General features: G+C 42.8%; 1 protein-coding gene across 2 annotated transcripts; it reads left to right on the top strand.

Moving 5' to 3' along the window:
- On the top strand, window positions 1-25,029 carry RUBCNL (rubicon like autophagy enhancer). 2 transcript variants are annotated; one of them, XM_037377814.1, is made up of 16 exons: window positions 1-79; window positions 640-748; window positions 2,901-3,009; window positions 5,319-5,987; window positions 10,275-10,360; window positions 13,457-13,664; window positions 14,527-14,631; window positions 16,839-16,881; window positions 17,244-17,376; window positions 17,788-17,933; window positions 18,713-18,777; window positions 19,964-20,202; window positions 20,999-21,060; window positions 22,334-22,487; window positions 22,609-22,699; window positions 24,557-25,029. In XM_037377814.1, exons 2-16 carry the CDS (start codon window positions 677-679, stop codon window positions 24,667-24,669), a joined length of 2,295 nt encoding a protein of 764 aa, XP_037233711.1. In that variant the 5' UTR covers window positions 1-79; window positions 640-676; the 3' UTR covers window positions 24,670-25,029. The 2 variants fall into 2 exon arrangements, with proteins under 2 accessions (XP_037233711.1, XP_037233713.1); XM_037377816.1 differs by lacking the exon at window positions 1-79 and adding an exon at window positions 242-397.

Consider the following 25,029-nt stretch of genomic DNA (forward strand, 5'->3'; position numbering starts at 1 on the left):
AGTGGGCGGGGCCTGCGCTGTGCGCCGGCGGGCGGGCGCGGTGCTCGCCGACCAGAGGAGCCGGGCGCAGCGGCTGCAGGTGGGGACGGGGAGTCGCGGCCGGGCGGCAGTCGGTGCCTTGCGGGGTGCGCTGCTGGGGCGGGACGCGTTCGGGCGGGGGGGGTCGGTGTCTCGCTGCGGATTAAGCGCTTTCCAAAGCTGGCCTGCAGGCGGGGGGCTCGGGCGCGGGGCGCTACGCGGCTGCCCCGCACGGTGCTCGGGGAGCGGCGCCGGGTCTTATTGACCGCCGGCACCGGGGGCAGAGCCGCCTCAGGGCCGCAGCGCGGGGGCATCGCCGCTGCCCGGTCCGCTCCGTCTCTTCGTCATTTTGCCACAAGCTGCGGGCTACAGCCGATCGGTACGTGCCTGTCATGTCTGTGGTGGGCATTTTCCCCTTGAGTTGTTTTTAAGAAAACCTCTGAATTAGGCTCTTTTTAATACAGATCTCCATTATTGCTGAGCTCTGCTTTTCGGTAAGCTTAGAGGCATGCAGAGTCAAGACCGAAAACAGTTCAGGATATTAAATGCGGAGTCTGCAAAATACATGGAGAATCGCGGTTAGAGTGGTGGTGACTGTAATTCTTTCTCTATTGCTTCCAGGTACATCACAGCAACAAAAAATGCATGCTGCCCCACCATGTCTCTCCATGCGGTAGCTGTAGCCAGCTACAGCAGAGCAGAAGTCTTCAGGCACCCCCACCCTGAGCAGGTGAGGCACCCAAGGCACCCGAAGGCTGGCTCGGTGTGTTCGTTAGCCAGGAGAACTTCCCTCTAAAAGCAGCTTTTAGTTGTCAGTGGTTGTGGTAAATGCTTTATTTTTAAAGGTTACATTATGGAGTTAATTTTGGAAGTACAGTCACGGTATATTGAGGGGGAAAGGCATTTATGCTATGAAAGATGACAAACCGTCAAGTGTGTTATTGGTTGTGGCAGCGCGTTGTGGTGCTTTTCATGCACCTCTGTTGTATTTCCTTACATGTGCTCTTTCACTGCTTTTTTGTGGTTGTGGGGGTTTTGTGTTGTTTTTTTTAGTTTGATAGTTAAATACTAAAGGAGCTCTTTCCCAGTTTGTGATACAGTTGAAATCATAACATCTTGAAAGTAAATGGAAGTCTTTTATCAGAATTCTCAGAACACCCGTTTCTTCTGATAAGATCTAAGAGATGGGAGGGTTGTTTAAAAAAAAAAAAAAAAAAAGTCTTAAAACTTAGCACTCCTAATGTTTATGCTTACTGATAAAAGTACTTACACTCACCCTGGTGTCAGGCCGTTGTGATACTTGCTTCCTAAAAGGTAGAGTCTGCTAACTGCTGATACTTTTTTTTTTTAATAATTAAGAAAAAAGCATTCCTGTAAGAACTACTTTATCCAGTAATGTTGATAATATGATATTTATATGTGTAAAGCCTACCTACATAACGATTTCTCAAAATTAGTGTGAAGGGGGAAAAAAAAAAAAAGCACTGTCCTATACTGAAAAGAGTATTTTTCCAAGCACTGGCATGATCAAACACTAAATATTTAAAATTCAGCATACTATTTTTGGCTGAAATGTTATTCTTTAGTTAAAAGGGAAATTCTTTGTGGCTTTTAGTTTCTTCTGCTTTCCATGAGTCTGAAGATTATCTGGATTAGATCTGCTTTCTGAGTCACCCCACTCTCCCACAGGACAATGTGGGGAATGTGGAGCTCCATGCAGGGTGGCAGAGGAGAGCACACCTTTTAACTCTGTTCTCTTTGTATGGGATCGTAGGGTGCAGGGGAGGGCAAGGGGATGCCTCTGTGTGGAGACATTGCAGTGATGTCTGTGAGTGGGGAGAAGGCATGGGGTACAGCTTGGTTAACTATTTTTTAATGATGCGCCCATCAGAGCAGGGCACCCCTTTGATTTCCATGGTTTCTGTCATGTGCTCTGCAGGTCTGTGACATACCTGGGGGAGTGGGAGATAAATGTGTGACCCTCACAAGGAATTTGTGAGCTCGGGGAAGAGACCTGTTGCTTTGTTGTCCTGACTGTATCTTAGTCCCTTGTTGGAATTAGCCCCTTGTCCCTCGGTATCTGCACTAAACTGCATACCCTGGTTCAGCTTATGCTGGTTTGACAATATGGTAAATCCAGCTTTGGGTTTAGAAATACCAAATGGGAAGCGTCATGACCACACAAAGTGAAATTGCTGATCTGGTATAAACCTGCTCAGTCAGTTCAAATGCATTCACAATTTTTGTCAGCTTGCATTGGCAGGCTGTGTGCCAGGCTGAGATTATCTATTTGTGTTGCTTCTTGCTTCATGCTGGGTCAGCCACGTTGCTGACGTGAACCACAGGTACTATAGTCTATCAAATTAGGCTGACATGATTATGTGACCTCACTTGCTCCCAGCTGATACAGTTGGGAGATCAAGCAGCACATGAATCAGGTGCTTGTGAAGTCAGGGCCTCATAGATTTAGCTCACAGCCTATACACATCCAAACAGGCCCATACTTCCAGCTACAGATTGATGTTTTCTTGAATTCTTTTCCACTTCGTTGCTTTTGTTTTGATAGATATATAGATATGTGATTCAGCATTTTATCTTGTATGTGCCTTATGCACATGTTTAAGTCTCCTATCGCTGAGAATTTCTTTTGCGCACCTGCCTTCTGGAGTGAAATGAGAGATGTAGAGATGCCAGTGCTGTTCAGGTGGTGCGTGCTTCTGTGGAGATTTTCAGACAACCAGAAATACAGGCAGTGGTTAGGTGACTGTCAGCAGGCCTTAGCAGGGTGTTCTTCCTGATGGAATGACTGTGAGACTGGCGGTATCATTACCAGAGTACTGCTGTTTTATAACCAAATGTCTGCCTGTGTGTTCTTGTTCTAGTTAAACCACGAAAGCCTAAAGGTGGCTTTTACTGAATCAGCATATTCTTCAAATCCCTCAGCAAGGATTAGCTGCCTTGCTCCGACACCTCAAATCTCCGTTCTCTCAGGTATGCCAATTTGTTCTAAAATGCCTCCCTCTGGGGAGCTTTGCTGATGCTTGTAGTGCTAGCAAAAGCTATCAAAGTTTGTGTGTACTAAACAAGTATTGTCTGGTTAGAGAGGGAGCCTTGCTTACTGGCTTTGAAGACGGGAAGCACCAAAGTATGTTATACAGTTTGAAGGTATGGTGTTTTCTTACCTTTTTAATGGTAGCTTGGCCATTTTAGTTATATTGGCATTTTAAGTGCTTCAGAGTAAAATACGTCATGATTCTTGGCAGGTTAACTCCTTGTTCATTCAAGAAATAGTTTCTCAGATTTTAACAGATTACCATAATTACTCACATGAGTGTCAGTTGCAAAACCAAATTTGAGATTATTGGGTTTTTTAATTGGAACTAACCTATTTCTGGTAGTAGCTTAAAATGCAGGTTTTGGTGGGTTTTTTTGTTGTTGTGTTGTTTGCTTTTTTTAAGTTTGGCAGAGCAGAAGCATGAGTTAAAATGTTTAAAGCTTGTTCTTTTTTCTCTTACGTTGCACTAAGAAAAAGTATTTGGCAGAGGCAGTCAGCATGGTTATAGGATTAGTGCTAGAGATACTCCATATGATGCTGGAGTAGTGGGAGATGATGAAGGGTAAGGGGATAGAAAGGCTGTCATGATGGGATTTGCAGTAGGACAGCAGAGCAGAACAGTCAAAGACATTAAGACTAAATGTTTTGTTTTGTCTTACACAGAAAGGATGCTGTTTACAGCCCAGGTTAAGGTGGTCCTGTGCAATTGAAATGTCAGCAGTTACCAGATTGCTTTATTTTCCTGAAAAGATCAAAATAAGTTTGTTTGAAAGTGAGCTAGCTTTTCTTTTCCCATTCCTGTCTGTATAGTGCCATGACTGGCTGTGTCAGCAAGGTGTTTCTTTGCAAGTGCAGCCGGTAAAATGTGCAGTATTGCTACTGTTTCTGCAAGAGCTTTGTTCTGGTAAGTGGCAGGTGGCTGGTCCCAATCACTGATGAACTCTTAGCTAATTTTGACTTGGCTTTACTGACAGCACTGCTAGCAGCTCTTGCAGTATAGCTTATATGTGATGTTCTTAATAATTATTTTTAGCTTTTTCTTCATGAGTACTGCTCTTTATATAGACTTGCTTTTCCAGAGTATGTTGGAGGTTTTTGTTGGAGGTTTTGATCCCTTCATTAGTACACTTTCTTATCATGCAGTGTGAGTGCATGCTGGCTTCCAGGTGAGTGACTTGGTGGAGAGGTTTACCATTTTCCATTGAGATATGTTGAAGGAGAGCAACCTCTGAGAAAAGTCTGCAGTCTGCAAGACTTGCTGCTTTTTTTTCATCAGCCTTGTTTGACATTCCTCGTGGTCCTAACTAAGAGTTATTTGCTCTGGAAGGAAATCTTGATTGTTTATAGAATTTTACAACCAACTTATCTTCCCCAAAGTAGACAGTTGTTAACTTCATTGTTGTGATGTGTTTGATAATTTATTCTTGAACATAGACTTTGTGTCTAATCTCTCCATTGCTTGGCTGATGGCAGTTCCTGCAAGGCTTTTTGTTCAAGGTATAGGACTTCAGTTTATTGTTGAATAGCTACTGGTTGTGGTGCACACTTCTACATCACACTAATGTTGCTATGTTTGTCACTAAAAGCAGTTTTTCTGTTTTCTGTTGAACTACAGTTTTGCAGTAGATCATATAGGACCTTGGCAGGCAATATTTTTGATTCCTTCAGAGGCATAGCAAAGTTGCTATGACAGAGCTAATTTTCTTTATGGGTTCACGTAAATGTTGCCACCCCTATGAGTAATGAACTGAAAGTTACTTTAGCCTTTTCCTCAGGAGGAGCGACTGAACTGAAGCATGCAAGCACGTGAGCTTTTATTGCTAAGTGTGTATTTTTTTTTCTTCCTGCTGTATTGATCCTCCATATGTCTTGGTATAATGTGACCTTCTCTTTTACTGGCAACAGAACCTGTACCAGTAACTGTACCTCATCCAGTTTTGTAGAACAATGATGTTTTCAAGCACATTGACAATCGGTTACCATCAAAGTCTTAACTAATTGCATTTGGCTAGCAGCATCATACTTTAGTGTTGGTTTATTACCTAGCCTTATCAATGACAGAATGGCTTCCTGACTGCAGAAAGCAAGAGCTTTCTTGCAGGAAGAGGCAACAGTGGTGCATGAATTCAGCTCTATCCTGTCTTCTTACCTGTGTCAGAAAGAATGTGCATCTTATTCACGTTGTAAATTAACCTTTTCTTAGTGCCATTTCCTAACTTCTTAGTTTATTCTCTCTTCTGAACAGATGAATATTCAAGGCCAGCAGTGATTGGACATGCTGGAAGTTTTGGATCATACCCAAACAGTGCTGAAGCTATCAAAGACATTCTCATGTCTGTTTTAAATGCATCTGGTTTGAAGCCCTCTTTTGTGCCAGAGCAGACCACAATGCAGGGAGCTGAGCATCTGGACAGTGACGTGGAACAGTGGGAAGAAAGCAGTGCTGGGGACAGCCATGATGACAGCGACAGCGATTCTGCACACCACAACCCTGCCTGTACACAAACAGACATTCGGTTTACAAGGCACCGGGCATGCTGGGACAACACGTGCTATGATTCCTCTAAACCTTCGCTGGATACTTTCTTTTGTCCCCGTTACTCTGATGGGGATCCTGCAGCTTCCTCTTTGAATGGTTTCTCTCCTTCAGACGCATCCCCTCTGAAGCGGGACTGCTTTACCCAGGTGACGTTAACAGGAGGCACTGTCACATCAGCTGTTGTGCATTCTGGAAAAGAATGTTATACCTCCCCCAAACAAGACTTGACTTTCACAAGGTTTCTTTCCAATTCAGTTGCTGGTAAGCCAGCAGATCTGTTGAAATACCCTGATGCTTTGGAGCCTGCTCCTGTCAGCAACAGTGACAGCAGTTCTCCCAGTGGACTTGCCCAGTCAGAGCCAGTCAATCGAACAGGTAACTTTACAGGTCCATTTTTGTTTTATGATTTCTGTGCTAGGAAAGACAACTGTAATTTAAATGGGCCTTGTTTATGGCAGTTGTGAATTAGACAAATGCTGTCATTGAAAACAGGAGAGAGGGCAGAAAGTGAAAGCTTAAAAACAAAGGAGAACCAGAGGGCTGGACTTGATGAAACAGGAGACACTCATGCTTGCAGTAGTAGTCTGTTTCATTACGCAGAAAAGCTTTTGTCATAGTCAGCCTTTGGTAAAATAAAAACCACTGAGCTGTGAGCAATGTAGAACATCCACTGGATGAGGCTTTCACCAGCTTCGTCTTGTCTTCATCATCATCCTTTTCCCAAAAGCAGATAATGTAAATCTGGGCGTTTGGTAGCGATTCACTGGTGTGCGCATACTCCCTGGGACATCTCCTGGTGTCTGACATGAGCCAGAGGAGAGGGAGTCCTCTGGGATTTTGAAGGCAGGGCTTTAACATCCATTATCATTTTGACTGTGTTGGCTTGTGCCAGAGTGGGACTATTCTTCCCTCTTCCCCTTTCCAGGTGCACCCACCATCTCAGAGACACGTAGCCCCATCTGATACAGATCAGGATCTCTTTTTTTTTTTTTTTGCTTCTGAGTAGTTTGCGACCACATAGATATCCCACATTCTCTTTGTGAAGAGACACAGGCTGAGGGCTGCTACTGCTAGCGAAGTGTGCCTCCTGTCCCTTCGGTGGCAGGGGGCTCAGGGCAGCACAGGCCTGTAGGCAAGGACCTGTTCGGTGGGAATGTTCAGCGTGGTGCCTCCAAGATGGCTGGTGGAGCAGCTGCTGCGACCTGGGGGCTGCGTGTGCCTCCGTGAGGCTGCCGGCCTTCCTGGGCTGCAGGCCAGGGCACCTGCCCTCGGCCGGGACAGCAGAATAACCCCCTTGTGTTTCATACCTAATGCTGGTACGACCAGCCTTTGCTGCAGCCAGAGGAAGCATTTTTATGTTATTTATAAAGGTTATTTTCGGTATCTAAGGACTTAATCTTACTCTATACTGAGCCTTGGTGCAACTCAGATGGTGCAGCTGAGGCCTGATTTTTCTGCTGGAAAGAATGCAAAGAGCAGGGAGTGCTGAGCCTGCCTTTGCGTTATAAGTAAAAACAGCAAAGGCTGTTTTTTGTGTGCTTGGTGTCTTGGTGTTGGGTTTGTGGGTTGTTGTTTTGGGGGGGAGATTTTTGGTTTGGTTGTTTGGGGTTTTTTGTTTTTGTTTTGTGGTCTTTCTTTCTTCTCCCTTTGGTCAATATTAGTCCTAATGGTGATGCTTCGTTGATCTCCGCTTCCAAGCTCTGGCCCTTCCCAGCTCCTCCAAGGCCTCAAGCTGGCAGCAAGCTCTCAAATAGGGACATGACATTGCAGGACTGGGCACTCTTAATAATAACAACGTTGTCATCTGGGACAGGCTGTCGTCAGCAGCATGGTGACAGTTGTGGCTGTTGCCTTCTGCTGGGTGTTTTGTTGGCCCTGCGTGTTTGAGAGGTGCCATCAGGGAGGAGGAAATGGTGCCCAGCGGTTGGGGCCAGCCACGCAGGTTTGGGTGGCTGCCTCGAACGCAACCCGGGTTCTTCGTGTCAGCTGGGACTGTGAGGCATAGGTGTCAGAGCCGATAAATCATGAGTGACTCCCATCCTCTGGCACAAGTAGGATGTGCTTGCGTTGGGTTGGTAATGCTCCTGGCTCTCCGGAAAGCAAATGGAGGAGTACAGCAGCCAGATGACTGAAGAAGTAGCGTCCTTGATTTTGCTAACAAATACTCTTTGCAGGAGCCAGGATCCTGTTGGGCACCGTGCAACGTGGTAGGCTCTGTCTGCGTTAGACTTTAGTCTGTTCTGTACAAAGTGAAAATTTCTGCGTTTCTTCTTTCCTTGTGGCTTCCAGCCATTTAACTTGCTGCTGGGTAGCCTGTGGTTGGCAGGGAGGTCTCCTTCTCCCCTGTGTTGTGCAGGGCTATGAGGATGGGAAAAACAAATGTCAAACTGAAAAAGAATGCCTAATTTGAAGGCAGGGATTACATGCCATCCTTTCCATTGCTGTCTCAGAGGTGGTGGTTTCTCACTTTTGTTCCTCGCAGGAGAGTTGGTGAGGGATGCACAAGGCATAAGGAAGTGACATAAGATTACTTAAATCAAAATAACATTTTTTCAGTGGGGTTTCTTTTGGTCCTGTGAGGCTCCTGTTAGGCTTTGCTAATACTTTTAAATATGAAGGTGGCCTCGTGTAACCTTCTGAAAAGGCTACATCATTGTTAATGAAGAACCTGTGACTGAATGGAGTATCTTCTCGGAGCTTTGTTGTGGTCAGTGTGTCACTGGCAGTTCTTGCTTTTAACCTCTGTGTACATCAATGTCACTTCCTTCTGTGGCTCTTGAGGACTCTAGCCCCAGCAGCCTCCCAGCAACAGTGCGGAGGAGCAGAAGGGCAACCAAATAATTTTTTGTGTTAGACCCACAGTTCCATCCCATTGCTGGATAAGCTGAGCTCCTTCCCTGGGCTTCTTCCCACTTTGCATTCTTTTCACTTAAAGATGCAAGTGGGATGCAAGAGGTAAGCAAAAGAGAAAGCTCCCATTAGATTTCAAAATTATATTTAAGATTAGTTGCATCTTATATTTTAAAGAGAAAGGAATAATTTTCCCATTTCCTTATTTCTGCTTATTATTTTTAGTTCAGAGAGTAATGTTTGTTATCTTAACTGATGAGAACGTAGGCTGTTACCCAGCTGTAGAGCCTTTAGCAGTTACCTGTACCCTCCATACACTGCTTACCCAGTAAGATGACTTATCAAATAGGCATGAAAATAACCTAACTGGGTGATTAAATCTGCTTTGAAAAGTCAGATTGTCAGTCTTTCCAATTTTCCTCCATGATACGCACAATTAAGAATTCTGTACAAACCCACTATGGCAGTGTCACTACGCTCAAGCACAGTATTGACTTTCCAGCCTGATGTCACCAATGCTCAGGGCAGCATAACGTGGTTTCTACAAATAAAGCAATATAAAGAATCTAAACTAGGCCTGAGATTCAGCGTCCTTTAGTTGGGGAAAAATTATTCTTACATTTTGTGGGACCTCTTTATCCTTTCTGTTGACTTTTAAACAAATTTAGGAGTGACAATTTTTTTTTATTACAAAGAGCCTTTGATTAAGCCATGTTACCTGCAATGGCTTTACATGGCATGTGTGGTGGTAGCATTTAGATATGGTCTACTTTATCCTGTAAACATCACCACAGTGAAACAGAAATTGGTTGGTTATAAGGTCAGAGGAGAGGTAGTAGACACCAGTGTTTCAAAAAAACCAACTTAAGTAATTTCCTTTCCTATGTCATTATAGTGTATGTCTGTATACATTATATATAATCTTCATCATCCTTCCAGCAAATTTCTTGTAGCAGTGGCTGTGAGTGCATTGAAAACAAAAAATGAGGGCATGATTTCATACCTTCAATTTTCTGGGGAAGAAGGTTGTGACTATATAGATATTTATATAAAAAAAGCAATCCATGGTATATCTATAGAAAACCAGATGCATGCTCTGCTGCATAGTGAAAAGTTCTTAACAGGGAAGGAAGATGAAATTTGTTTCACATGCTCATCATACTCAGCGATGAATGCCAGGAAAACAGAACTGCTGTTCCAAGAAGCAGGGAGTACTGTGGCTAATGCGTCTGCTCCAGTTGTACATATTACTATGCAGTATGGTTTGCATTTGGAAAGAGGAGGGAGGTTTTCTTGAGGTATGAAAACATAATGGCAATGTTGTTTTTTTTCAAACTTGCTGTAGTCGCACAATACCAGTAGTAATTCAGGGAATCTTTTGAGGCCGATGCATCTCTCTGCATGCCCAGACAGCAGTGAGATTTCTTTTTCTTTCAGCAGTTGTGCATAAACAGAGAGCAGTGTTAGGTGACTGTATTGCAAACTGCAGAGCATCACTGTAATCCCCGCCTGAGGTTCTGGCTGTTATTGTCCCCAGCAGCTCAAGATGTAGCTGGGAGAGGGCTGGTGTTGGGAGCGCAGTGGTACTGTCACCACTTGTCATTTTTACTGTGTTTCCCTAGTAGTTGATACTTGTGCTTCAGGTTGCCAGAGTAGTTCAAACGCTAACATGTTCCCCACATTTCTCTTTCCAGCCCCAAGTGTTCAGTTTGGGGAAAGAAAGTTTACTTTGCTTTCTGGAAATCACACTGCACACATCCCGGGAGCTACAGAGAAAGAAATAACTAACACAAGTTCTTGTTAAACCCACAGGTTCTACTTTTCCTTTGAACATAAGTGCTATACCCTGGAATCGTTCATTGCAGGACATCTGCATGCTTCCAGAAGATGTGGAGAAGGTGAGGACAACAAAGTCATAATCTTTTTTCCATTTTATAGTGGCAAAACCAAACAAGAGGAGGCATTTCTCAATAACAGAACTTTCTGATGGATGGACTAATCTTTGCAAATGCTGTATTTTCCCTCCTCTTCCCCTCTGTGGGTGCACCTACAAACCTAAAATGCATATTTTTTTTATTTTTACTCTTAGTCTGTTCATTATTTTAATTATCTTAAAATAATGGAAATATTTTAGAACACTATACATCTCCATTTTTCATTACATCATTTTCCCACACATTCCTTGAGACCAAACTTATTAGAGCTACTTTAAAGTTATATCAGAATATGTTACATAGAATTTGTTGCAGCTATGTGTGTGTGGTGGATGGGATTTGCCTCATGCTTTTACTATCAGGAGACAGGGAGATGTTGGGGGTTTTTTGTGTGTGCTTATGATGAGCATGTGAGATTGCTTGCTTGTTATTCATGTTGTAATCCTTTTACAGCACAGTAACTGTAACATCTTCAGTAATTTAAGCAGTTTCTCATGGTTTCCAATTTGCATAATGGGCCCAAAGGGTCTTAGGAATGTTGCCAAATAAGCAGCTCATTTGAGCTTATAAACAGAGGTGAAGATGGGAAGATAATGTTGTCACACATAACCCTGTGTGCTAAATGTTAATCTTTTCTGACAATTGGAAAAGAGGTTAATATTATAATTAGTTGTTGCAGTGAGTAGGATTTAATACGAAAAAGCTTTAGAAATGTGCCTAGAAAATGATAATTTTTTTTTTTTTTTTTTTGCTTAACTGTCAATGTGCATGTGGTCCCGTGTCCTGGGCCCAAGAGGTCATCATCTTTTGGCATAGCACTGGTTTTACTGGGGTGGCAAGTTCTGCATTGGATTTGAAACTCAGCATCTACAAGGTGCATTTTAAAACAAAACCAAAAAACACCATGCTTGTGAACTAGTTTGTCATGTTGCTTTTTGTGAAAGGAGATGATGTTTCTCTGTCTGTAATGTGGGAACAAAAAAATGAAGTAACTTGCTTTCCATCACCAGGGGACCAGCAAGTAGATACCTGGATTAGAAACCACAGTCTGAGAACTGTTGAGTGAGGCAAGATAACATCAGCTACTTCTCTTGTGCAGCTGATTGTGGGCTAATGTGATTACAGGTTAAAAGATATTAAGAGCTCAGTCCTTTATGAGTGAGGCTGCCTTTAAAAAACAAACAAAAAGTCCCCAAACACTTTTAGGTTGTGAAGTAATCTTTTTGAAACTTGGGAGACTGAAAACTAAGATGCATGTAGTGTCAGCAAGTCTGAGAGTTGTGGTTGTGTGCCAGGAAGGAGATGGGCCAGATAATCTAGAGGGACTTTCCACTGATGCAAGTGCAAAGGAAGAGAAGTGAGAAGGTTGGTGTGTCACAGCTGAGTTGAGACTGCTTCCTAGGGTGACAGACCTATCAGGAGTCAGAGCTGAAAGCTGATTGATAGTCATGCTGACTACAGGAGTGCCTGTATCCTGTTCCATCTTTCTTGCAATGCAACTCTCTGATACACTCATAATTGCTTTTATCAGCAGGACATGCTGATACGCTGTGTCCTGCCACTAACTTGGGGTTAACCAGTGCCACACAGGCTTTTTGAATTTTCACAGTAGGAGATGTCATCTTTATTTCCCAAGAGGAGAAAGGCTGTTTAATTCTTTCCTTTGCTAATGGTGTGTCCTGAAGTTCACTGAAAGTTGTCTCTGGAGAAACTATGCACCAAGCAAGTGATGTTAATCAGTGTTAGGAAAAAGATAAAAGTCTCTTCAGACACCCACAGGGACTTGTGGGCTCTCTCTAATGTTGAGATTAATCTCTTCTAAATGCATTTGGCTGCGGACAATAAGAAAGCAGCGATGTCTGTTGTGCTTCTTAAGATTTAGCTATTTTTAAACACTGATGTCTGTCTTTGTGCTTCCCATAGAGGTTGTAGGGGATGTCATGAAAACTGACATTCAGTGGTACAATTTTCTGAGCATAAGCCATTTTTTGTAAAGCTTTAATTATTCTGCTCTCAGAATCTCTAGGATTAGATACTGATGTGTTTTTTTTAGACAGAGGTTTAGCTTTGCATAAAGTGAACACTTGCGGTTGAGAGGAAAGGGAGTGAGTGTCCTAACCATCTTTGGGTTTCCATCCATCCACTTTTGAGCTGAGCCTGGGCTGCGAAGCTGTGCCCAGGCTAGCAGAAATAGCGTAGATGGACTGGTGGGATGCTCTGTTAGACCACAGGAAGCAAGGGATACAGCAGTGGCATCGGGTCAGGGAGCCCAAGGTTTGTCAGGATGGCTCAGTGATGTCAGAGTTGGCTTTACAAATTCTTTTTCCTGGAGAAGAGGTGACCTTGGGTAGGCAAGATGGTAAGGGACACCATGGGGAGAGGTTGTCTGGCAGCAAAATGCTATGGTGAAGCTTTGCGACGGCTACCTTTTATTTAAGGCAGTATGAACCCCAGCGGAGCTAGGTTCCTGCTTACCCTTATCAGAGACTTTCTATGCAGCCTTCAGTTGACAGTGTAAGCTATCGCACTTCATAGTCCCTACTTCACTGCATTGACTCTTAACACATCAAAGTATTTTACTAGCTTCTGTACTACCCGTCACCTGAAGGTCTGCAGTCCCTTCAAAACTTGCCATTTCTGGCCCCATCCAAGTTAGCATGCATGCAAAACTGCTTGTACACACTGACTTGAAATTAAATCCTATTAAATAGATTACACAGATTCACACTTGCATACTAAATAATGCAGTGTAACTAGAGGACTAAGTCCCTAAAATGCATACATATTTATCAATTAGGCATGTAATCAAGTTCCTTTTTATCTAATAGATGGGTAAGATAAAAGTAAATTGTGTGCTTTAATCAAGGGTGAGACAATTATCTGGGCATGTTGTTTCTGAATTGCCCTTGGGGTGTTTTTTTGGTGTTTAAATGAAAAGTGAGATAGCCTTATACTTTTTCAACTCAGTAAAAGAAAACATGGGGAAAAGTTATGTGTTTCACTTCTTAAGTAAATATCAAATGTACTGTGTACTAATGAGCATTCCAATCTTGTGTCCAGGAAAACGCACACTTTTTTGTTGCCGATATGATTATAGCATCGCTAGAAAAAATGAAATGTAACATCCTAAGCCAACAAGCGGAGTCCTGGGGTGTGGAGGAAACAAGTGGATCAGATGGCAGCTATCACACTGATTCAGAGTTGTCTTCTTACCCTGGGGTGAAGAAGTCTGATTCTTCTGTTGCCTCTTCAGACAGTGGTTATGAAGGCAAGTTACTTAGTCTATAATGCATTCTTGTCTGACAGCCTTTGCTGTTTATTTTTGGGCAAGAAAATATTAAGTTAATTTGGGCATTGCTTGGAAACAAATCCTCTGTTACCTTCTTTGAGTCTCTCAAGAGCTGTGTTCCCTGAGGATTGTTATGCCACAAATACTTTCTCTGTGGGTTTGACTCTTTCTTTTGAATGCTCACATCTGTGTGTTATGTAATCTGTTTTTTTAACATGAAAAAGAAAGTGTACGGTTGAAGTGCCACATGGCAAGCACAACTGTCCATGAAGCATGCCTGTAGTGGCTGGTTTTCTCTCCTTATTTGCAGGATTTGAAGCTTGGCTCTGTCCTTCTGTGCTTACTTCTGCACTATGCAGATCAGGTCACACAGTTGATTTGAGTGAAACTGCCCGGAATATTCATTCACGTATAGTTTGAGGCAAGATAATAAATGCTCCTGGCACTGTAATGCTTGAGTCAGCACATGCATTTCTAAGTAGATTTTAGTCTCTTGAGTAATATGGATCTTAGCAATGAAACTTAAGTATAAAGTCTAAATGCCATAACTTTTGGGGGAAAATGAATGATGTGCTTGCACATGAGAAGGTGAGAGACCACTGATAGTCAAAAGCTTTTTTGGTTTAGTTTCTAGAAGCTTCTTCCCAAGAAACTAAAGGGGGACATGCTATGTGACAGACTCCCAAGAACAACTGGCTCTGTGTGTGTGTGTATAAATAAATAAAATTGCTCTGTAAATACAGGCTGTGTGCTTAAGTTCTGATAAGCAAAGAAAAATATAATTGCAGCTACTCTATACATGCTGGAAAAGTTTAACTGATGTTGTCTTTGTTCTGGACAGGCTGTGCTCTGCTGACTGTCAGCTCCCCGATGTATCTACCATCACATCATGAGGTTACCAGATTTCGTTGCAACAGTGAATCAGATGATGAATATGTAATTATTGGTAAGACTTTGAGATTGTAACTGCAGAAACAGCTCCATTGTTCAGCTGAATGAATCTATTGCATCATTTAGAAAATCTGTTGACTTAGTAGGTGCTATTGCAGGAGAAATAACATAAGAAAATGGAAAGAGCAATGTATGCATGACTCCTGGTTAGAACACATGCAGAAATAGCAGACTGGTGCAGGATTTCCTTTCTACAAAATACTATCTTTGCTGGTTTGAGGGTGTGGTGGATTGACTCTGGCTGGATGCTAGGTACCCACCAAAGCCACTCTATCGTTCCCCTCCTCAGTTGCACAGGGGAGAGAAAATATAACAAAAGGCTTTTGTGTGAAGATAAGGGCCTGAAGAGATTGCTTAGCAGTGACTGTCACGGGCAAAACCAGATCGACTTGGGGAAATTAGTTTATTTTATTACCAGTCAAGTCAGACTAGGATAATGAGAAATGAAACCAAACCTTAAACCACCTTCCGCCCACCCCTCCCTTGTCCCCAGGCCCAACTTCACTCCCGCTCCCTCTCCCCGCTCCCAGCAGCGCCGGGGCCGGGAATGTGGCTGGGGTCAGTCCCTCACAGGCTGCCTCTGCCGCTCCTTCCCCTCAGGGGCGGCTCCTCACACCCCTCCCCTGCCCCAGCCGGGTCCCCCCACGGGTGCCGTCCTTCAGGCACAGCCGGCTCCAGCCTGGGTCCCCCCGGGGTCCCCAGCCCCGCCAGCAAACCTGCCCCAGCCCGGGCTCCTCTCCCCGCGGGGCCACAGGCCCTGCCAGGAGCTGCTCCAGCGTGGGCTGCCCACGGGTCACAGCCTCCCTCGGGCACCCACCTGCTCCGGCGTGGGGCCTCCAGGGGCTGCCGGTGGGGATCTGCTCCTCCGTGGGCCTCCCCAGGCTGAGGGGGACAGCCTGCCTCAGCGTGGGCTTCACCGCGGGCTGGGGGGAACCTCTGCTCCGGGCCTGGAGCCCCCTGCCCCTCCTGCCTGCCATGGCGGCTGCGGGGCGGCTGCTCTGAAATACGCTGTCCCAGAGGTGCTACCGCCATCACTGATGGGCTCGGCCTCGGCCAGCGGTGGGTCCATCTCGGAGCCAGCTGGCACTGGCTCTGTTGGACATGGGGATAGCTTCTAGCATCTTCTCACAGAAGCCACCCCTGCAGCCCCCTGCTACCAACACCTTGCCATGCAAACCCAACACAGGGACTGAAATTGTCTAAGGATTAAATCCAATGAATGTGGGTGAGCAAAGTGTGAAACGGGCACAACCTCAGCCAACTATAGCAGCATTGTTTGAGAGAATTTAGGGCATGATCACTTCCTAATTAAGAGGTGGATTAGGTCTTAGGCAGCCCTCACTGCTTCAGGACTAGAGAGAGTATCTCTGTCCCCTTGTAGTCGCCAGTGCTTAGCTTCTCTTCAGGACATCGTGAGTTTCTTTTACATATATGGAAATAGAAACCCTTAAAAGTAGCCTGGGCAACTTTTATCTTATTTTTTTCTGTTAACAAAGGCTTTTTTATTGCTCCCTTTGGTTTTAGAGATTCACTTATTTTTTCACCTCCTGTTTCCCTAATTTAATGAAGAACTAGCCCCAAACTGCGTTTCTAGTAGCAAGAGTAGTTTTGATATGTGTGAATGGGGAAGCATTTGTCTTGAGAACAATATGCATGGCCAAAACGAATGGTACCAATGTGAACACACTTACCTGCATAATCATATTTTGCCTATATATGCAGAATGAAGAATTAGTGGAATTAAAGCCCACACTTCTTAATCTCACCAGTTACTAACTTTTATAGCATTAACTGGTGTGTTTCTGGTCCAAATATCTGTCAGTGTCCAAAAAAATTAATACATGCTCTGTTGGTTATGTATGTCATTATTTATGTGTAGTGCCTCCTGGCTTGACCTGGACTAGCTGGTATGAGTCTCTCCTTACCAATTCTCCTGCTCTTGAAGGGAGGCTGATGGTGATGATATGATGCATATCTGTAGGGAGTACTCTTCATCAGTGGATATGCAGAGGAGATAAGACTCCTTATGCCTGTTTTTTCAACCAGGGATGAGGTTATTTCCTACATCCAGTAAGGGTGTTGTAAAGATGAATATATTTGAAACTGACCCCATGGTAGCACAGAAGATAGATGTAAAATAGTGCTGAGTAACAGAAGCTTTGTTTCTTAGATGGCTTGATAAAATTTTCTGCTTTATTGCAGAACTTGAAGATCTTGAAAATCTCTCAGTCACACCAGATGAAAGGTATTGCTGTGTATCTTTACTATAATAGCCTGGTGGCACTACCTTTTCTGCTGGACCAGCTTTCTGGTGACTCTTCTGGCTGGGGCGCAGAAAGGTGTGGGAGTGGTAAATTTGGTCCTCCCAAGGAAGGGAAAGGAATGCTGCTTGACAGCAAATGTCTGTGGCACTTGGCTTAGCAGAGCCCTTCTCTTTTGCCGAGTCTGGCTGGAGGGTGATGGCTGTGGCTCTGAGGAGCTGGGTGTATCAAAGCAAGGGGATAGGAATGAAGGGATGGGAGAAAACTTTTCAGGGATGCTGAAGAAGCAATGGAGCTGCTGATGACATGCTGCTATTTTTCACTGTCTGTATTGCTTAACTTTCAGATCATCTTTTGAACCAGGCAGCAATTCTGCTGAAGCAACAGCCCAGGAGTTGTGCAGAGCTTTCAGAAAACACTGGTTGCAGACAGACTCTGCAGTTCAACTGTCTGGTTGCCTGAGCTCATCTAAGCAGAGGGTGAGTCTGAGCTGAAAACAGCGGGCTCTTTATTCAGTTCCCCAAATAATCATTGTCTCACTGCAGCTGCTTCACTGTTACGGGAAGGGGGAAGCTGCATTAAAAAAAAAAAAGAAGAAAAAAATAAATACAGACAAGTACTTACAGTTCATTAGTTCACTTTAGATTGTTTTTTTAAAAAAAATTCTTCTCTCTTTAGCAATTTTTAGCATGTTTAAGATGTACAATTGTGAACAATCATGATGTACTTTCTTCTGGGACTGATGGGAGGGAGTTTTACCGAGGGGGCACTACATACAGGTGAGAACTGAACTTCAAAATCCTGGAGTATAGAGGGAGATGTTTCATAGCATTTAACATATGCCCAGCTGTTGGGCTTGTTCATCTTCATGGGTTTGTCTTTTCCAATAGTCTGTGCTGAAAGAAGAGATTCCAAGAGTGTTTGAGTCCAGTTTGAATCTGGCTGAAGAAATAAAGATCATATCCAAATTAAGAGGGTCTTCTGGCTGGGCTCCACCAAGATCACAGATTATATTTAATATTCACCCTTCAGTTAAGTAAGTGTAAGAGATCTGAGTATTGTTTAGTACAGCATGGGGATTTGTCTAAAACCTGCTGAATTTGATGGGAGGAGCCTGGGTGATTTAACAGAACCTGAGGTTAGAGTTAGTACATGGCACAGCCTTCTGCAGTGTCTGCCACCAGTTTTGCTAGAAAGCAGATGGCATCCTTTCCCCTCTGTTGGTACATCCTGGTTAACATGGCATGTGCACTTTTACATGTGATAATACACATACTGTTTGGTGTTATGGTGGCAGCGTGCTTAGCTGGACTCCCTGGAGAATATTCTTAAAGAGTTTCCCCGCTTACCTGCTGATACTTTATGGGTAGTAGGTTTTCAGAAAGGAGGGAGAAAACATGTCGTATTTTGGGAAACTACTATCTCACTCTGCATGAAGTGCTGTTAAATGCACACAGTAGGCAAACGGGCTTATTCCCTATGTTGCTTTTTCAGTTTCAGGTATGGATTTCCCTCTTCCCCCTCCCTCTTGATATTGATGCCACCTTAAGAAATGGAAAATAATCTAATTTTTGCAACAATCCATACTTAGAAGCAGTAATCGATTTATCATCCACAGAATAGCTTAGAGACTCCCACTAAAATAATAATCTGCATTTCTGTCCAGAACCTCCTTCTTCATGTGGAGGTGTAGGAGTCTGCTCCTAACTTGGATATTTTCACTGGTGCCAGTGTAGCTGTCTTGCAGTTTGGGAGAATGTTAACTGAACTGTGTTTTGGATGCTGGAAGGTGTAACTGTTTGCCTCTGTATGCAGGAGAGATGCAGCGGTGGCTGCCCAGAACTTTACGTGTGTTGGTTGTGGAACCCCGATAGAAAGCAGTAAGTATTACCAAAAGGAAAAAACAAACCTAATAAATCCATTATTAGTAATCAGGCTGTAATCTTCACCAACATAGGTCTACCACAACTGTAAAATTGTCTGAGCTAGAAGGAAAATCTCATTCATGGGTGTGCTTGCAATAATAAAACAAGCAGTGGGATCTTGACACTGTAATTTCTCACCGCAGACAGAATACAATACATGATAGATGTCATTCTCATACACAATAAAATTCATGAGAGTCAACAGCAAAACACGAAAAGCAAAACAGAAAAATCAAGCTTCCAGGCTAGAAAGTGCTGGCTTTACATCTTTCAATGGTTTCTTTCAGTAATTCTTTTCTGTGCCAATTTACACATTTCCTAAAGTCTCTTTTTACTTTGTGGAAGCTTTATGCAAGCTTAGGGAATGTGTGGTTTTCCTCTTTTGGGTTGTCTTTTTAGAACTTTTTTCTTTAGATCTTGATCACAAAATCCTGCTTGTGTTTTATTTGTGATGCTTTGTGAGAACTGCTTGAAAGCATGATGATTTACAGGTCTGACAGCCAGACCTTACCTAAGAAATCTTTGAAGTGGCTTTCAAGACTTGTTCTGGGTCTGCTCGCCAAAGAGCAGAATTTGTGATGGCCTGTAAAGTATCAGCAGTCTGTGATGGCACATTAATTCGAGCAAACCTGAGATGCTGAGATAGTTGGGAAAAACACCAAACCTTTCTATATGAAAAAAGTATTCTGCAAATGTGACTCCAAGATCAGCTTGTCTTTTCATTTGGTGGAAGTATTTTGTTGTGTGATTTGTGTTGTGTCTCTTTTGTGGGTAAAGCAAGAATGGTTTCTTTAAGATCTCATGGTGATATCACCAGTTCAGTTTCACAAATGTGGAAATGGGGAAACCTTTCTCTTCTAATGCAAAGTACAGACCTTGTGCATGTGTTTACCACAATAATAAAACCTCCTATTTAACAAAAAACAACAAACAGACAAAAAAAAACCCCACCCAATACAAAAAAAACCCAAAACCCACAAACAAAAAACCAAGACCCCACAAAACCAACCAACCAAACAGAAAAATTCCATGCCCTTCACTCCAGTAGATTCGAGTTACTTGGACAGAATAGGCATACAGAGAAGATGTATGTCCCGTAAGTCTTATAAATATTCATAATTTCATTGCCATCTACTTGCAGAATATATCAGGAGACTCCGCTATTGTGACTACCTGGGGAAATACTTTTGTGACTGCTGCCACAGCTATGCCCAGTCGTCCATTCCTGCCCGAATACTGTTGAAGTGGGACTTCAAAAAATACTATGTATGCAACTTCTCCAAACACCTACTGGACAGCATATGGCAGCACCCAATTTTCAATGTGTCTTGTATTAACAAAGCCCTCTACACAAAAAGTAAAGAAATGGACAGGGTGAGGGTAAGTGTGACCTGGGTTTTTGGGGTTTTTTTTGGAATTTGCAGGTCTGAGATTTTCAGGAAGAACTTAGGACAGGTTGTCCTTTGCTCTGTGTGTGTGAAGGAAGTAGAGTTGGCTTCTCCACACTGAGACTTGGCCCATCACTGCTTCTGGGACTTGCTCTCTCTCTCCCCTCAGCTGAAGGGGGAGGAGGGAGAAGTTTCCAACCTATGCCAGAGCTCTCATTTCTCACCTTGTCTTTGGGAGCCATTTCCTTACTGGTTTCCAGTTTTAGTTCATGGAGGGGAGCTGGGTTCCTGCATTAAAAATTTGCCTCTGCTTGGCAGTTGGCTGTTGGAAAGCTCCAGAAATTTTGAATGACTGCTTAATTTTTTTGGCCAGTAGAGAAAACACTCGTGGCTCATCTAAGGGCTGTGCCTCGTACAACTTGAGCAAGGGTGCTGTGCTGAAGATTACAAGTTGCCATACACTCCCTTCTTGGCTAAGGAGACACTGACCTGTTCTTACACAGGTTTGGGTCTAGCAATCTTGATGTGCTGACACAGAGCCATTTGTAGCATTAGGAATTGCTTCCCTTGTCAGTGAATAAAAGTAGCTTTTGCCTTCCTGGACCTTCCGTGCATTAGAAAATCCATTTGTTTAATTCTGTGCTGAGTGTGAAGTTTCCATTTGTAGGTGTGGCTTGATGTACTGACAAGGGTTACTGACTCAAATAGTGGTGTTCCTCTATTTGAATATATAAATGCAAATTGCTTTTCATTTAAAATTTGTTCTGTTTTTCCCCTTCATATTTTAGGAGACACAAGAACAGCTTTTTCATTTAAAAAAGCTTTTGAAAACCTGCAGGTTTGGTGAAAGGTATGGGCCATCATCATGCATGAAAAATGGCTTATTAAAATGTACCTAAGGTGCTTATAGAGCCTTCTTCTCTAGAGATGTTTGAGTACAGTTTTATATGAGCTAATACGATCATTAGAAAAAAATCTTCATTAAAAACCCCTTCCTTCTATTGCACTGCAAATGTTGAGTGAAGAATAGGTGGTAGTTTTGTGTGGTAGCTTTCTGTTTGTTGTAACATATTGAGACATTTGGTTTTAAATGTTGAATGATTTTTTGTTAGGTGTATGTTTTTTCGTTCTGTCTCTCATGTTCTGACTCATTCTTAACAGGTCAAAGGTACTTACATATATCTCTGAGACTATTTGTCTTTTTAAAAAAATATTAAAGAAATTAACAAATGTGTTCCTTGAGGCTTTAAAGATTTCTTCCAGATATTTGGGCTCAATTCAGATTATTTTATAAATATGCTCAGATGAAAGTAGTAACCAAAAGTGATAAATACCAAAGCACGAACTTGCTTGCAGCTACAAATTAAAGATTTTTGGTATTCACCTTCCCAAACTGTGGGCATAATAGGTAAACATGTGAGTGATAAAACCTTCACTGCAGAATTGCTGGCTTTGTTGAAAACAAACATAAGCAAAATAACCTTTAAAAGTAGATTCTGTTTTCTCTTTGACGTTGACCTCTTTTACGCACCAATTACATGTTATTCACCAAAACAAAATAGAAACAGATTTTAATGTCTCTATTCTGGACAGCCAGCTGTGATTCCATTACAGAAATAAGCATTAAGATCCTCACTGTACCTTCTACATTGGTGATATTTTAAAAATAACAGCTATGTTTTCAGCATTCACCTGCTCAGTACAAGCATAGTTTTACCCAATAGTGACCTATGCAGTATAAAAACCCTCAAGGTTCTTTTTTTTGGGGGTGTGGGGAGGGAGGGGAGGGAAGAAGCAAATAACTCTAGAGTATCACATTAGATATTCTATGGGATTTTACCTAGTGTTTCTGAGGTAGGAGGGAGCCCTTTACACATTATTTAGGAATTGCTGGGATAACTGCACATGGTGAGGAAAGCACATTTAAAGCAGACATTTATTCTAAATCCCAAACCCTCCACTTTTTGTTAATGTGATCTCAGATTGGAAGGGGAGGTAGGATTTAGTATGGACTTGCCTTGTATGATCCCTGGGTGACCAGAGAAGTGAAAGAGGATTATTCTTCAAATATACTTGAAAAACAACTTTTTGTAACTTGATTTATGTTTTCTTTCTGTTCACAGAGTACTGAAAGAATTTGAACAGGTCCCCAGCCATCTGACAGAGGAGCTGCAACTCTTCTCACTGGATGACCTCGTGAAGATCAAACGAGGACAGTTACTGCCCCTTCTTAAAGATATTCTGAAGAGCTCCACCTCCCATGTGGATGGCTGTGAGGTAAAGAAAAGCCAGGGCTCTTAGTCCTTGCAGCTGCTAGTGTGAGGAATATCCCTGCTGACATTCCTAATTTTTTTTTTCTTAGCTTAAAAGTAAATCAACTCTCTTGCTATCCTTGTAGCTCTGTCAAGCGAAGGGGTTTATCTGTGAATTCTGTCAGAGTGCAGATCTGCTCTTCCCTTATCAGACTGCCAAATGCAAAAGGTGCACAGGTATGTTCCAGACCAGACATTTTTCTTATTTCCTTGGAGGCGATGTTGGTGTGTAAAACTGTTCAGACTTATTTTAGGAAAACATTGGGAACTTGCTTCACTGAAAGCATGTATATTTGAAAATTCGCATATGTATTGGACAGCCAGGGATGGCATGTGTCTTTGAAAACCAACTTGTGGCAGCTGTCTTGCATCAGTGAGTTCAGAGAGCAAAACCAGGGACTTGCCTGAACATAGTTATGGCTGCAGGGGTGGGCTATTTTTTGGGTCTGTGCCTGGGAGGGTGCTATGCTGCTGCTATATATCTTGCCAACATTCATTGTATATTCTGTGAATCTTACCAAAATGTTTAGTCTTAGTTATTACAGAGGTTGTTGTCCTGGCCTTGCACTGCTGCTGTTTACTTTTGCACTGCTGCTGTTTACTTTTGCACTGCTGCTGTTTACTTTTGCACTGCTGCTGTTTACTTTTGCACTGCTGCTGTTTACTTTTGCACGGCGGCTGTTTACTGGTTGCACTGCTGCTGTTTACTTTTGCACTGCTGCTGTTTACTTTTGCACTGCTGCTGTTTACTTTTGCACTGCTGCTGTTTACTTTTGCACTGTGCTGTTTACTTGGGCACTGCTGCTGCGCTGTTTACTTTTGCACTGCTGCTGTTACTTTTGCACTGCTGTGACTTTTGCACTGCTGTGTTACTTTTGCACTGCTGCTGTTTACTTTTGCACTGCTGCTGTTTACTTTGCACTGCTGCTGTTTACTTTTGCACTGCTGCTGTTTACTTTTGCACTGCTGCTGTTTACTTTTGCACTGCTGCTGTTTACTTTTGCACTGCTGCTGTTTACTTTTGCACTGCTGCTGTTTACTTTTGCACTGCTGCTGTTTACTTTTGCACTGCTGCTGTTACTTTTGCACTGCTGCTGTTTACTTTTGCACTGCTGCTGTTTACTTTTGCACTGCTGCTGTTTACTTTTGCACTGCTGCTGTTTACTTTTGCACTGCTGCTGTTTACTTTTGCACTGCTGCTGTTTACTTTTGCACTGCTGCTGTTTACTTTTGCACTGCTGCTGTTACTTTTGCACTGCTGCTGTTTACTTTTGCACTGCTGTTTACTTTTGCACTGCTGCTGTTTTGCTCTTACTTTTGCACTGCTGCTGTTTACTTTTGCACTGCTGCTGTTTACTTTGCACTGCTGCTGTTTACTTTTGCACTGCTGCTGTTTACTTTTGCACTGCTGCTGTTTACTTTTGCACTGCTGCTGTTTACTTTTGCACTGCTGCTGTTTACTTTGCACTGCTGCTGTTTACTTTTGCACTGCTGCTGCTGTTTACTTTTGCACTGCTGCTGTTTACTTTTGCACTGCTGCTGTTTACTTTTGCACTGCTGCTGTTTACTTTTGCACTGCTGCTGTTTACTTTTGCACTGCTGCTGTTTACTTTTGCACTGCTGCTGTTTACTTTTGCACTGCTGCTGTTTACTTTTGCACTGCTGCTGTTTACTTTTGCACTGCTGCTGTTTACTTTTGCACTGCTGCTGTTTACTTTTGCACTGCTGCTGTTTACTTTTGCACTGCTGCTGTTTACTTTTGCACTGCTGCTGTTTACTTTTGCACTGCTGCTGTTTACTTTTGCACTGCTGCTGTTTACTTTTGCACTGCTGCTGTTTACTTTGCACTGCTGCTGTTTACTTTTGCACTGCTGCTGTTTACTTTTGCACTGCTGCTGTTTACTTTTGCACTGCTGCTGTTTACTTTTATACTTGAGTGAACTAGGTAGAACATCCTTCAGGGAACACAGCTATTGATTCATTTTTTACTTTATTTTTTTTCCTGAATCTTAAACTGCTTGTACATATAAACAGAGTGCAAAACATGCTTTCACAAAGCGTGCTTCAACTCTGGAGGCTGCCCCAAATGTCTGCGGATCGCAGCTCGGAGAACACTTTCAGAAACTCCATCACTGGTGCCTCTGTGAAACTGGATTCCTCTGACTGCTGATTTCAGAAGATGCTCAAAGCCAAACCTTCAGGTGCCTGACTAAGAATTAAATAATGTTGTTTTAGACATTACTATTTTTAATGTGTGTCTCCTTTATGGGGGGGGGGTAAAAAAAAAGAAAAAGAAGACTTTAATATCATTATTGAAAACTCGCCCTAAAGGAGTTTTAATTTTAACTGCTGACGGAAAGACTAGATGTTAATTTTGTGACCAGCCTTTTGTTGCTGTTTTGTCCTTGTATGTAAGATTTTTAATATTATATTTTTCCATGTAAAGATTATTGCTTCTCTGTAATTCTGCAAATAATGTATAGGTAGTAAATGAATGTTGCAAATCA

Source organism: Falco rusticolus, chromosome 2, assembly GCF_015220075.1.
Source record: "Falco rusticolus isolate bFalRus1 chromosome 2, bFalRus1.pri, whole genome shotgun sequence".
NCBI classification, from domain to species: Eukaryota; Metazoa; Chordata; class Aves; order Falconiformes; family Falconidae; genus Falco; species Falco rusticolus.